Source organism: Lagenorhynchus albirostris, chromosome 10 (assembly GCF_949774975.1).
Source record: "Lagenorhynchus albirostris chromosome 10, mLagAlb1.1, whole genome shotgun sequence".
NCBI lineage: Eukaryota > Metazoa > Chordata > Mammalia > Artiodactyla > Delphinidae > Lagenorhynchus > Lagenorhynchus albirostris.
The window spans coordinates 4,694,657-4,707,131 of NC_083104.1; the positions used below are offsets into that span (position 1 = coordinate 4,694,657).

The 12,475-nt window shown below is 52.4% G+C and overlaps 1 protein-coding gene across 3 annotated transcripts in view; it reads left to right on the forward strand.

Moving 5' to 3' along the window:
- PLXND1 (plexin D1) overlaps positions 1-12,475 on the forward strand; it is a 51,845-nt gene that overhangs the window by 29,353 nt on the left and 10,017 nt on the right. For 2 of the 3 annotated variants that reach the window (XM_060161093.1, XM_060161095.1), the window contains exons 10-22: positions 1,161-1,250; positions 1,464-1,557; positions 1,702-1,788; positions 2,505-2,659; positions 3,453-3,604; positions 4,463-4,562; positions 4,653-4,792; positions 5,567-5,734; positions 5,815-5,905; positions 6,080-6,343; positions 6,429-6,578; positions 7,443-7,557; positions 12,304-12,411. In XM_060161093.1, the coding sequence (XP_060017076.1) occupies positions 1,161-1,250; positions 1,464-1,557; positions 1,702-1,788; positions 2,505-2,659; positions 3,453-3,604; positions 4,463-4,562; positions 4,653-4,792; positions 5,567-5,734; positions 5,815-5,905; positions 6,080-6,343; positions 6,429-6,578; positions 7,443-7,557; positions 12,304-12,411 (1,714 nt within the window). The remainder of the gene's footprint in view (positions 1-1,160; positions 1,251-1,463; positions 1,558-1,701; positions 1,789-2,504; positions 2,660-3,452; positions 3,605-4,462; positions 4,563-4,652; positions 4,793-5,566; positions 5,735-5,814; positions 5,906-6,079; positions 6,344-6,428; positions 6,579-7,442; positions 7,558-12,303; positions 12,412-12,475) is intronic. The other variant, XM_060161094.1, reaches the window with a different exon arrangement.

A 12,475-nucleotide genomic window follows, 5' to 3' on the forward strand; every position in this document is an offset into this window, starting at 1 on the left:
CCTGACACACTCAAAACCCAGATTTGTTCATTCAGCAAATATTTACTGATGCTGCTTCCGGAGGCCTGTGCTGGGCTGAGGGCAAGACGGGATTGGGGAATTGGCCCTGTTTAGTCTTTCAGCAAGCACTTATTGAGCACCTCTTGCATACTGATAACCGTCAGCATATATTAGGCACCCACAGTGTGCAACCCACTAAAGACGACATGATCTCCAGTTTTCCTAGAATCCTGCAGAGTAGAGCAGCCTCTTTCTGTTGCAGAGTTTAGAAACCCGAGACCCAGAGAGGAGGAGCCACTTGCACAGGGTCACACATCTAGGAGGTAGCAGAGGTGGGATTCGAACCTGGGGGGGCCTGTGTGAGGTAGAAGCTGAGCTATTTCAGCTGCCATCTGCTGCCCTTGGAGGTGCCAGGGGGGCTGAGACCCAGCCTCAACCCTCCCCAATGGGTGGGGGGACAGGTGTAGACAGCCTGCACAGGGGATAAGGGTGGTCCTTGGCCTACAGGGTCGGGGACAGGCTTTAGGAGCTTAATGGAGCCCCTGGCGCACACCCAAGTGTTCATTGCTGAATGGATGGATGATCAAGTGAGGGGTGCCCCTGTGATTTGAGGGGGGAGTCTGGGAAGGCTTTGGAACATGGGACATTTGAGCTGCATTTTGAAGGTTGTGTTGAGTTTTGCTGGGTGGAAGAATGGGCTTGGGCAAAGGCTGAGGGCAGGACAGCCTGTGTGCTCTGTCGACATGCGTCCTGTGGCTGGTCCCAGGCCTTGTGGGGCAGAGGCGGGGGCGGGGGGGTGTTGACATTAAAGGACAGGTGGAGTCTCACTGGGATGAACCTTGTATGTCGGTCATGCTGAAGAGTCAGGGCTTTACCCACGGAGTGAAAGGCCCCGGGTTTAGGCCATTGGGAGATGTTGGTGAGACTTTTAGTGGCATGGAGAGAGCACAAGGCCAAGGTTCCAGGTGTTTATGTACCCCCTGCCTCCATCAAACATTGGACATGGAGGCCTGGAAGGACATCCTGGAGGAGGTGCAGCCCAGGCAAAGGCCTGATAGTAGGACCACGCCCACTCTTCAGGACAGCAGTGTCAGATGTCCTGATGGAGGTACAGGGCAGTGGGTGCTGACCTGAGTCTCCGCAACCCCCCTCTCCCACAGGGTGCAGCGCTTGAATGTAGCTTTGGTCGAGAAGAGATCTTTGAGGCTGTGTGGGTGAATGAATCAGCTGTATGCTGCAACCAAGTGGTGGTGAGTGGTGTAGCTTTAATGGCGGGGGGCGGGGGCAGAGGGGAAGGGGAGGCCTGCGCAAGTCCAGATCCTACACTCCTTCCTTTCTACCTCCTCTTTTTGGACCCCCTGCCCCCAGTAGCCCTGCCCTCATCTGTCTCCCTGACACCCCCTCCCCCAACAAGGACCCAGACACCACTCACACGGCTCATGGTTTTTCCTGTCTTTCTGCAGCTGCACACAACCCAGAAGAGCCAGGTGTTTCCACTCAGCCTCCAACTAAAGGGGCGGCCTGCCCGATTCCTGGACAGCCCTGACCACATGACAGGTGGGAGCGCCTTACACGGCCTCAGGGGACTCGGCCTCGCGCGCGGTGGGTGGGACGCAGCCTTGGGGGACTCATTCCCGCTCCGGTGTTCCCTAACCCACACGCTGCCTCAGATCCCAGCCCTGCTTTTCTGTGCCTGGTCAGTTACTCAGCACTTGATTATCGAGCAGCTCCTCTGGGCAGGCACCACACCCTCGGGGCATCTCCAGGCCAGTGGCTGTGCAGCCCCAGGTACTTCCTTACCTTTCCCTTTCTGAGCCTCTTTGTCCTCATATGAAGCAAGGGCAGAGGCCCTTTCACAGAGGGTGTGGTGAGGATTTGCTGAGATGGTGCACACAAAGCCTTGCAAGGGTGTCTGGGACATACTCTGTGCCCCCATAGGGTGGTTGGTGTCCTTGCTCTTATTATATGAACTGAATCAACTCTCTAAGGGCCTGTCTGTTCATGGGGAGTCTCAGACATCTCGGTGGACATGGGCACCCCCCACATCCATACTATGAAGGTCCCAGACAGAAGCCCCAGAACCAGCCTGCACATCCTGAGGCCCTGGAGAACTGGCCCTGCACTCCTCCTTGTACCAGTCTGAGGGTCTGGTCTGAGGCTCACAGAACCCGCATTGCTCAGTGGTTCCTTAGCATCCTGGAGCTCCGTGGGGGCTCAGGAGACCCACTCGGGCCTGGGTATGAATCCAGCTCTGCTACTCACAGGCTGTGTGACCTTGGGCAAGTCACTCTACCTCTCTGAGCCTCATCTCTTACCTGTCAAATGGAGCTAATAAACAGCTCCCACTGGATAGATTCACAGTGAGGATGAGTGTTAATGGGGCTGTGGCTGCACTGTGCTTAGCACAGCCCCCGGGGGGTTTGGAGAAGACTAAGAATTTCATGGGGTCCTGATCCTAAGAACCAGGACCCTGCTGACCTGTGCTGCCTCCGTGTCTCCCGCAGTGGAGGTCTATAACTGCGCCATGGGCAGCCCTGACTGTTCCCAGTGCCTGGGCCGGGAGGACCTGGGCCACCTGTGTGTGTGGAGTGACGGCTGCCGCCTGCGGGGGACCCTGCAGCCCCTGCCTGACACCTGTCCCGCCCCCGAGATCCGAGCGGTAAGCACCCCGCCCCCACCCCCCCCCTCGGAAGCCCGTTGCACCCACATGCCTGAATGTGCACACGTACAGCGCCCCACGTGGGCTCAGGGACCCGCAGCACACGTGCTTGCACACACCCAGGCCCATGCGCACTGTATTACCCCCGAGCACCTGCTGGGTGCCAGGCCCTGCCCGGTGCTAGAGACACAGCAGGGAAACGAGTACCTGCCTTCTCAGAGCTAATGTTTTAGTTGGGGTTAGGGGACAGCAATAAGAAAGGAAATAATTTACATAGAGAAGGTGGTAAGTGCTACGGCAGGGCAGGGCGGGGGCATTGGGAGTCTGCTGGGGCTGATGGTCTCTAAAGTTTATAGCGAGGTCAGGGAAACCTTGCTGATAAGGTGAAAATGGGGGCTGCCAGTAACTCCGAAGCCTCAGTTTTAATTAAGAAAAAAATCTCCGGGAAGGAGTCGGTTTAGCTTAGCCTGGGTCAGGTGCCCATTCCAGGCCCAGTCAGCTCTGGTTGGGATGTAGGGTCATGTGGTCAGACATGGCCACTGGGAGTGGACCTCGGTGTCCCCAGGAGACACCCCTCAAATAGCAGTGACTCTGTCCCTATGCACTGGTGTCCCCAGACCCAAGCCGGCTCAGTGTCACAACGGCAGCCCCAGTGACCTGCCAAGTGGCAGGCGGTGCCAGCGCTCTCAGAGCCTCCCCTGAGTGATGGGTCTGCCTGGCCCTGCCTCCCCGGGAGCCTGCCGCCATCCCAGCCTCTGAACCCCATTCACCCCTTTCTCCGGTCGCCTGGCAGATTGAGCCCCTGAGTGGCCCCTTGGATGGCGGGACCCTGCTGACCATCCGCGGCAGGAACCTGGGCCGGCGGCTCAGCGACGTGGTCCGTGGAGTGTGGATTGGCAGCGTGGCCTGTGAGCCGCTGGCCGGCAGATACACGGTGTCAGAGGAGTGAGTAGAGGGCGGTCCCTTGGGCCATTCTGAGTGACCTGCAGGCCCCACCCACGCCCCGGAAGTGCCAACTGCATCTCTGCCCTCCCATCTCCCTTTTCTTCTCCCCCCTCCCCCCTCCGCCATCCCACTCTCCTTGGCACCCTTCTGCTCCCCAGAAGTCACTCACGCCTGGGTCTCCCGGCCATTTCCACCGTGCGTCCTGCCCTTTCCTGCTGGGGACACCACTCAGGCGCCTGCTCCCCTGGGAAGCCCTCCCGTGTTCCCCTAGACCAGCCCTACCTCCACGGAAGCCTTGCTCCGATGAAAAACATTGCTGTTAGGAAAATGTGGGAGCCACTGGTGGCGCAGAGGTCTGGGCCTGCAGCGGTGGAGCCTGGCCCGGAGGGCAGGGAATGAGCTGGGTTTCCTTTCCGAAGGCTGTAAGTCATGCTTGCAGATAAGGCCATCAGTCTACCAGCCCAGCAAATGTTCTCATGGTTGGAGAACTTTCAAATATCCCCAAAGACCATCTTATCCAATCCCCTCGTCTTATAGCTGCAGAACTGTCGTAAACTCAGGTCGGGGGTGGTCCCGGGGAAGAGCTTGGCACCAGGGTGACTCCTGGGGGACTCAGTGGCTGTTTTCCAGCGGATGGGGAATTGTCTCAGTATCTTGACATGGGTAATGCCATTGGGTGTCCTGGCCAAATAACAGCGCCAGGTGTGAGTGGGAGGGTGGGTGGCTGAGTGCAAGGATGGGGCGCTCACACACCCTGGGGGTGGAGCAGGGGCCATTGCTTGAGGGAGAAACCAGATGGCACCTGCCTGGGCCCCCAGGATCCGCTGGCTGCTCCTTGACCAGAGTTGCCTTCCCCAGGATCGTGTGTGCCACGGGGCCAGCCCCGGGGGCGTTCTCAGACGTGGTGACGGTGAACGCCTCCAAGGAGGGCAGGTCACGGGAGCGCTTCTCCTACGTGGTAAGGGAGGCTGCAGCCTATCCCCTGCCCACCCTGCCAGGCTCGCCCCGGGCTGGCCTGAGGCCTGACCGCCTGCCTTCCTCCCCACAGCTGCCCCTGGTTCACTCCCTGGAGCCTGCCGTGGGCCCCAAGGCAGGGGGCACCAGGATCACCATCCACGGCAGCGACCTCCATGTGGGCTCCGAGCTCCAGGTCCTGGTGAATGACACGGAGCCCTGCATGGAGCTGGTGTAAGCCCGTAGGCCGGGGGGCTGGGGGGCTGGGGGTAATGTCCTCGCACCAGCCATCACCAGGGACTTCACTGGCTGTGTCCCCTTGGCCAAGCCCCTTCCTCTTTCTGAGCCTCAATTTTCTCAGCCGGTAAGAACAGTACCAGTGACTTGTGGGAAGTGCTGTGCCCAGCATACAGTAGGTACTTCATAAGTGACCTTAACCTGCAGTGAAAATGGTGATGATTGTACACACTCTGAGAGCTGCCGCTGGCCCAGGGGTGTGGCTAGTGGCAGGGTTGTGGTCCAGAAGCTCTTGGTGAAATACTTGTCTTTATTATGCACTTAATGTGTACCAGGTGCCATTGATAGGCATTGCTGTGGGTACCAAGATGAGCCCAAAAGTCTCAGCCCTCAGGGTACAGCAGACACTCTGTGTTCCTAGCTCACAGGAGCTAGGAACATCCAGGAGGGTCAGGATTGGGAGAAGTCAGAGCTCTCAGGGCTGTGGGCGCAGGGCCCTCACCGGGGCGAGAGCCAGGGGAGGGTTTCTGGGAAGCTTCTTGGAGGAGGTGGGATGGGGCAGGTCAGAGAAGAGAAGGCAGGGCATCCAAGGTGGGGCAGACAGCGCAAGCAAAGGTGCGGCAGTGGGAATGTGGAAACAAGATTTCTGTATGAGGTGGGGGCCAGGTGAGCAGGCCTGGACCCCAGGCCACGTGCCCCAGGTGACGGGGTGTTGGTCACTGGGGAGTGACGGAGGCGGGTTCCTGCTGAAGAGGCCCGCGTCCTCCGCAGGCGCACAGACACCAGCATCACCTGCACGGTGCCTGGGGGCGCCCTGCCGGCCCCCGTGCCCGTGTGTGTGCGCTTCGAGCACCGGGGCTGCGTGCGCGGCAACCTCACCTTCTGGTACGAGCAGAACCCGGTCATCACGGCCATCAGTCCCCGCCGCAGCCACGTCAGGTGAGACCAGGACGTGACCCCAGGCCAGGGCACTCCCTGGGGCTGCACCTGGGCTCACGGGGCTTGCTGTCCCCCCACAGTGGCGGCAGGACCATCACGGTGGCCGGCGAGCGTTTCCACATGGTGCAGAAGGTGTCCATGGCCGTGCACCACATCGGCCGGGAGCCCACGGTGAGGGCGGGGCCCCGGCGGGCAGGGCTGGTTGTGGCCCCGGCTGACCAGGCGTCCCTCCACCACATCTCCTCATCTCTGCCTCTCCTGTCTCTTTGCCTCTCTCCCCCTCTTTTCCCACATCTGATTATCCCTCCCGTCCCCCACCTTGGCCCCGGCCCCCCCCAAAACCAGCTCTGCAAGGTTCTTAACTCCACCCTCATCACCTGCCCATCGCCCGGGGCCCTGAGCAACGCGTCAGCCCCTGTGGACTTCTTCCTCAACGGCCGGGCCTACGCAGATGAGGCAGCCGTGGACGAGGAGCTCCTGGACCCCGAGGAGGCCCAGCGGGGCAGCAGGTTCCGCCTGGACTACCTCCCTGACCCACAGTTCTCCACGGCGAAGAGGGAGAAGTGGATCAAGCACCACCCCGGGGAGCCCCTCACCCTGGTCATCCACGTGAGTGCCAGTGGGTGCCAGGTGGGGGGCGTGAGCAGGCCGGCCTTAGCCACAGGCCTTACGAGCAGCCCTTCTGCTCCCGCAGAAGGAGCAGGACGGCCTGGGCCTCGAGAGCCACGAGTACCGGGTCAAGATTGGCCAGGTGGCCTGTGACATCCAGATCGTCTCCGAGAGAGTCATCCACTGCTCGGTCAACGAGTCCCTGGGCACAGCCAAGGGGCAGCTGCCCATCACAGTGAGTGGACGGGGCACTAGAGACAGAGGTGGGCTTGGCCTCCAGTCTTGTCCCAAGTGCCCGAGCATCTGCCCCCTGTCCGGCACGTCTCAGCTGAGCGTTGTCGTGCTCAGAAGCTTAGACAACCATGGCAAAGAGGAGCTTTACCTCCCCACTTGGCGGATGAGGAAACTGAGACCCAGAAACTTAGTGATCTGTTCGGGGTCGGTGATCGGCCCCAGCTGGCTCTCAGAGGCCATGACGAGTTGTCCCCGTTCCACTTGTTGCTCTACCCAGAGTCTGGGCCGCCAGTTGCCATGCCGAGTCATGGAGGGAGGGAAGCAAGAGTGGAGAGAGGGCCTAGAACGTGGGATCTCTTCTGCACTGTACCTGCTTGCATGCCTCCTGAGATGGGGTGCTCACTCCCTTCCGGGTGGCACATGCCACCCAGGATGGCTCCGACTGCAAAAGCTCCCTTTCACCTGTACCCCAGTCCCAGCTCTGCCCTTTGAGTCCTAAGAACTCACCTGCTCCCCTGGTCGTTGGGCAGCCCCACAGATACTTCAGGACATGGCCAGGCTCTATGAACTGCCCGGCCACTGGCTCTTCTGCTGCTCCTCCCAGGCTGTAATAATAATCACAGTTGCCTGTATTTATTGAGTCTCCCTTCTGTGCCAGGCTCGGGACTAAGGGCTTGACAAGCATCATCTCATTTAGCCCTCATAGCATCCCCAGGAGATGGGTGGGGCTCTCTCTGTCTTATAGTTGTGGCATCTGAGGCTCAGAGAGGTTAGGTGCCTTGCTCAAGAACGCACAGCTAGCAAGGAGAAGAGCCAGGGCGTAAGTCCAGGGAAGATACAATCCCCTCCCCCCACCTCTGTGCAGATCCAGGTAGGGAACTTCAACCAGACCATCGCCACACTGCAGCTGGGGGGCAGTGAGACCGCCATCATCGTGTCCATCGTCATCTGTAGTGTCCTGCTGCTGCTCTCCGTAGTTGGTAAGGAGCCCCACCCTCGTGTCGTTTTGGGGGGCAGACCTACCCCACTTTGCCTCAGCCCCTCTGAAGACCAGTGGGTAGGAGAGAAGGCATAGTGGGCCGGGGCAGACTGAACAAAGGCGTGAAGGTAGGAATGGGTGAGGCGCTCAGAGGGTGGTGAGGAGTGTGCCCCGGCCACAGCACAAAGGGTGGAGGACAATAGCTGTTGAGAAGTATGCTGGGCCCAGGCGATGGGCCCTGAGTGCCATGCAGAGGGATTCGGATCCTGTTCTCCAGTCAGTAGGGCCTGCTGAAGGTACTTATAAGAGGGCTGTTCAGGAAGATTAACCTTCCTCTTAGGTAGGCTATACCACTATTAAAATAATGGTTATGAAAGTAATGTATTCAATGTAGCATGGAAATTGAAGCCCTCATACACTGCTGGTGGGAATTTAAATGGTGCCATCGCCATGGCAAACTCTCTGGCAGTTCCTCGACGTGTTAAATAAAGTTACCGTGTGACCCAGCAGTCCCCGTCCTGGGTATCTGCCCGAGAGAAATGAAAACATATGTCCACACAAGCACCTGTGCATGAATGTTCATAGCAGCATTATTCATCACCAAAAGTGGCAACAGCCCAGATGTCCATCAGCTGATGAATGGATAAAGCAAGTATGGTTTATCCATACCATGGGATAGTATTAAGCCATAAAGGAATATATATATTTGATACATCTCATTGTATGATATATATATATAGATATATTGTATCTCAGAAAGGCGTTATAAGTACTGCTTTGTAATTTTTTAGAAGTTCTGACACATGGTCCAGCATGGATGCCCCTTGAGGATGTCATGATAAGTGAAAGATGCCAGACATAAAAGATCACATAGTTTGATTCCGTTTATATGAAATGTCCAGAATAGGCAAATCGATAAAGACAGAAAGCAAATTAGTGGTTGCCAGGGGCAGGGGGAGAGTGGATGGGGACTGACTACTTGTGGTTATGGGTCTTCAAGGGGCAGGGAAAGTGTGCTAAAATTAGATAGCGGTGATGGTTACACAACCCTGTGAATATACTAAAAGCCATTCAATTGTATGCTTTACATGGATAGACTATATGGCATGTGCATTATATCTCAATAAAACTGTTTTTAAAAAAGTAATATATTCAATGTAGAAAATTTAGGGAAAACTGGGATAGAATATATAATATATAAAAATATTATACATATTTTTTGGCTGCGTTGGGTCTTCGTTGCTGTGCATGGGCTTTCTCTAGTTGCGGTGAGCGGGGCCTACTCTTCGTTGCGGTGCACGGGCTTCTCATTGCGGTGGCTTCTCTTGTTTTGGAGCACAGGCTCTAGGCACGCAGGCTTCAGTAGTTGTGGCATGCAGGGTCAGTAGTTGTGGCTTGTGGGCTCTAGAGCTCAGGCTCAGTAGTTATGGCGCACGGGCTTAGTAGCTCCGCGGCATGTGGGATCTTTCCCGACCAGAGCACGAACCCGTGTCACCTGCATTGGCAGGCGGATTCTTAAGCACCGCGCCACCAGGGAAGCCCCATGTATATTTTATGCATCTCGTTATATGAGATATATAGAGATGTGTTACATCCCAGAAAGGGGTTATAATATAATGCTGCTTTGTAATCTTTTAAAAGTTTCTTAATTCACAAGTAATACCTCGTCGTTGTAGAAAGAACTGAAATGCTAAATAGCAGAAGAAGAACAGAAATCACCCATAATTCTCTCATCTAGAGAAATCCACTGTTTACCACTATTTTATTTTTTTTCACTCAAGTAATTTTTTTGAATTAATTTTTATTTTATATTATAATTGATTTACATTGTTGTGTTAGTTTCAAGTGTACAGCAAAGTGATTTAGTTATACATAAACATATATCCATTCTTTTTCAGATTCTTTTCCCATCTAGGTTATTAGAGTGTTGAGTGCAGTACCGTGTGCTATACAATAGGTCCTTGTTGGTTATCTGTTTTATACAGTCGTGTGTGTATGTTAATCCCAAACTCCTAATTTATCCCTCCTCCCACCTTCCCCCTTTGGTAACTGTAAGTTTGTTTTCAAAGTCTGTGAGTCTGTTTGTTTTGTAAATAAGTTCATTTGTATCATTTTTTTTTAGATTCCACATATAAGTGATATCGTGATATTTATCTTTCTCTGTCTGATGTCCTTCACTTAGTATGATCATCTCTAGGTCCATCCATGTTGTTGCAGGTGGCATTATTTCATTATTTTTTATGGCTGAGTAATATTCCATGGCATATATGTACCACATTTTCTTTATCCATTCCTCTGTTGATGGACATTTTGGTTGCTCCCATGTCTTGGCTATTGTAAATAATGCTGCAATGAACATTGGGGTGCATGTATCTTTTTGAATCATGGTTTTCTCTGGATATATGCCTGGGAGTGGGATTGCTGGGTTATATGGTAATTCTGCTTTTAGTTTTTTAAGGAACTTCCGTACTGTTCTCCATAGTGGCTGTATCAATTTACATTCCCACCAACAGTGCAAGAGGGTTCCCTTTTCTCCACACCCTCTCCAGCATTTATTGTTTGTAGACTTTTTGATGATGGCCATTCTGATCAGTGTGAGGTGATACCTCATTGTAGTTCTGATTTGCACTTATCTAATAATTAGCAGTGTTGAGCATCTTTTCATGTGCTTTTTGGCCATGTGTTTGTCTTCCCTAAAGAAATGTCTGTTTAGATTTTCCACCCATTTTTTGATTGGGTTGTTTGTTTTTTGATATTGAGCTACATGAGCTGTTGGTATATTTTACAGATTAATCCCTTGTCGGTCACTTCATTTGCAAATATTTTCTCCCATTCTGTGGGTTGTGTTTCTGTTTTGTTTATGGTCTTTTGGGTTTTTGTTTTTGCTGTGCAAAAGCTTTTAAGTTTAATTAGGTCCCGTTTGTTTTTCTTTTTATTTTCATTACTCTAGGAGGTGGATCACAAAAGATAATGCTGTGATTTATGTCAGAGTGTTCTGCCTATGTTTTCCTTTAAGAGTTTTATAGTTTCCAGCCTAACATTAGATCTGTAATCCATTTTGAGTTTATTTTTGTGTATGGTGTTACAGAATGTTCTAGTTTTTCTTTTACATGTAGCTCTCCAGTTTTTCCAGCACCACTTATTGAAGAGACCATCTTTTCTCCACTGTATAGTCTTGCCTCCTTTGTCATAGATTGATCATAGGTGCGTGGGTTTATCTCTGGGCTTTTTATCCGGTTCCATTTATCTGTATTTCTGTTTTTGTGCCAGTACCATACTGTTTTGATTACTGTAGCTTTGTAGTATAGTCTGAAGTCAGGGAGCCTGATTCCTCCAGCTCCATCTTTGTTTCTCAGGATTGTTTTGGCTATTCAGGGGTCTTTTGTGTTTCCATACAAATCGTAAAATTTTTTGTTCTAGTTCTGTGAAAAATGCCATCAGTAATTTAATAGGGATTGCATTGAATCTGTAGATTGCCTTGGGTAGTATAGTTATTTTCACAATATTGATTCTTCCAGTCCCAGAACATGGTATATTTTCCATCTGTTTGTGTTATCTTCAATTTCTTTTATCAGCGTCTGATAGGTTTCAGGGTATAGGTCTTTCGCCTCCTTAGGTAGGTTTATTCCTAGGTATTTTATTCTTTTCTATGCAATGGTGAGTGGGCTTGTTTCCTTGATTTCTCTTTCGGATCTTTCATTGTTATTCTATAGGAATGCAAGAGATTTCTGTGTATTAATTTTGTATCCTGCTACTTTACCAAATTCATTGATTAGCTCTAGTAGTTTTCTGGCAGCATCTTTAGGATTTTCTATGTATAGTATCATGCCCTTTGCAAACAGTGACAGTTTTACTACTTCTTTTCCAATTTGGATTCCTTTTATTTCCATTTCTTCTCTGATTGCTGCAGCTAGGACTTCCAAAACTATGTTGAATAATAGTGGCGAGAGTGGACATCCTCGTCTTGTTTCTGATCTTAGAGGAAATGCTTTCAGTTTTTCACCATTGAGAATGATGTTTGCTGTGGGTTTGTCATATATGGCCTTTATTATGTTGAGGTGGGTTCCCTCTGTGCCCACTTTCTGGAGAGTTTTTATCATAAATGGGTGTTGAATTTTGTCAGAAGCTTTTTCTGCGTCTATTGAGATGATCATATGGTTTTTATTTCTCAATTTGTTAATATGGTGTATCACACTGATTTTTTTTTTTGCAGATATTGAAAACTCCTTGCATCCCTGGGATAAATCCCACTTGAGCATGGTGTATGATCCTTTCAATGTGTTGTTGGATTCGGTTTGTAGTATTTTGTTGAGGATCTTTGCGTCTATGTTCATCAGTGATACTGGCCTGTATTTTTCTTTTTTTGTAGTATCTTTGTCTGGTTTTGGTATCAGGGTGATGGTGGCCTCATAGAATGAGTTTGAGAGTGTTCTTTCCTCTGCAGTTTTTTGGAATAGTTTCAGAAGGGTAGGTGTTTATCACTATTTTAAACAAACACACATTTCTTATTATAAGAATGGGACATGGAGCCTTATCTTCCTGGCTGTTTCCCAAGCCCTTGGCCCTGTAGTTTTCAACCCACTGGGGAGGAGAGGAGCATGAGCTGAGGCGCCTACCCCAAGGAGCTGGAGCTGAGGGGTGCAGGCAGGACCTCTCCCTTCAGGCCCAGGCCCTGCACAGGGCAGGTACCGACAAATGCTCTCCGAAGGGCTTTCATTGGCCTGACCCGTCTCTCTGCTGCCCACAGCCCTGTTTGTCTTCTGCACCAAGAGCCGCCGCGCTGAGCGCTACTGGCAGAAGACACTGCTGCAGATGGAGGAGATGGAATCCCAGATCCGAGAGGAAATTCGTAAAGGTAGCGGGTGGCGACCATGCGGGACCTTGGGCCTCGGCTTCACCATCTGATCCACTCACAGCCA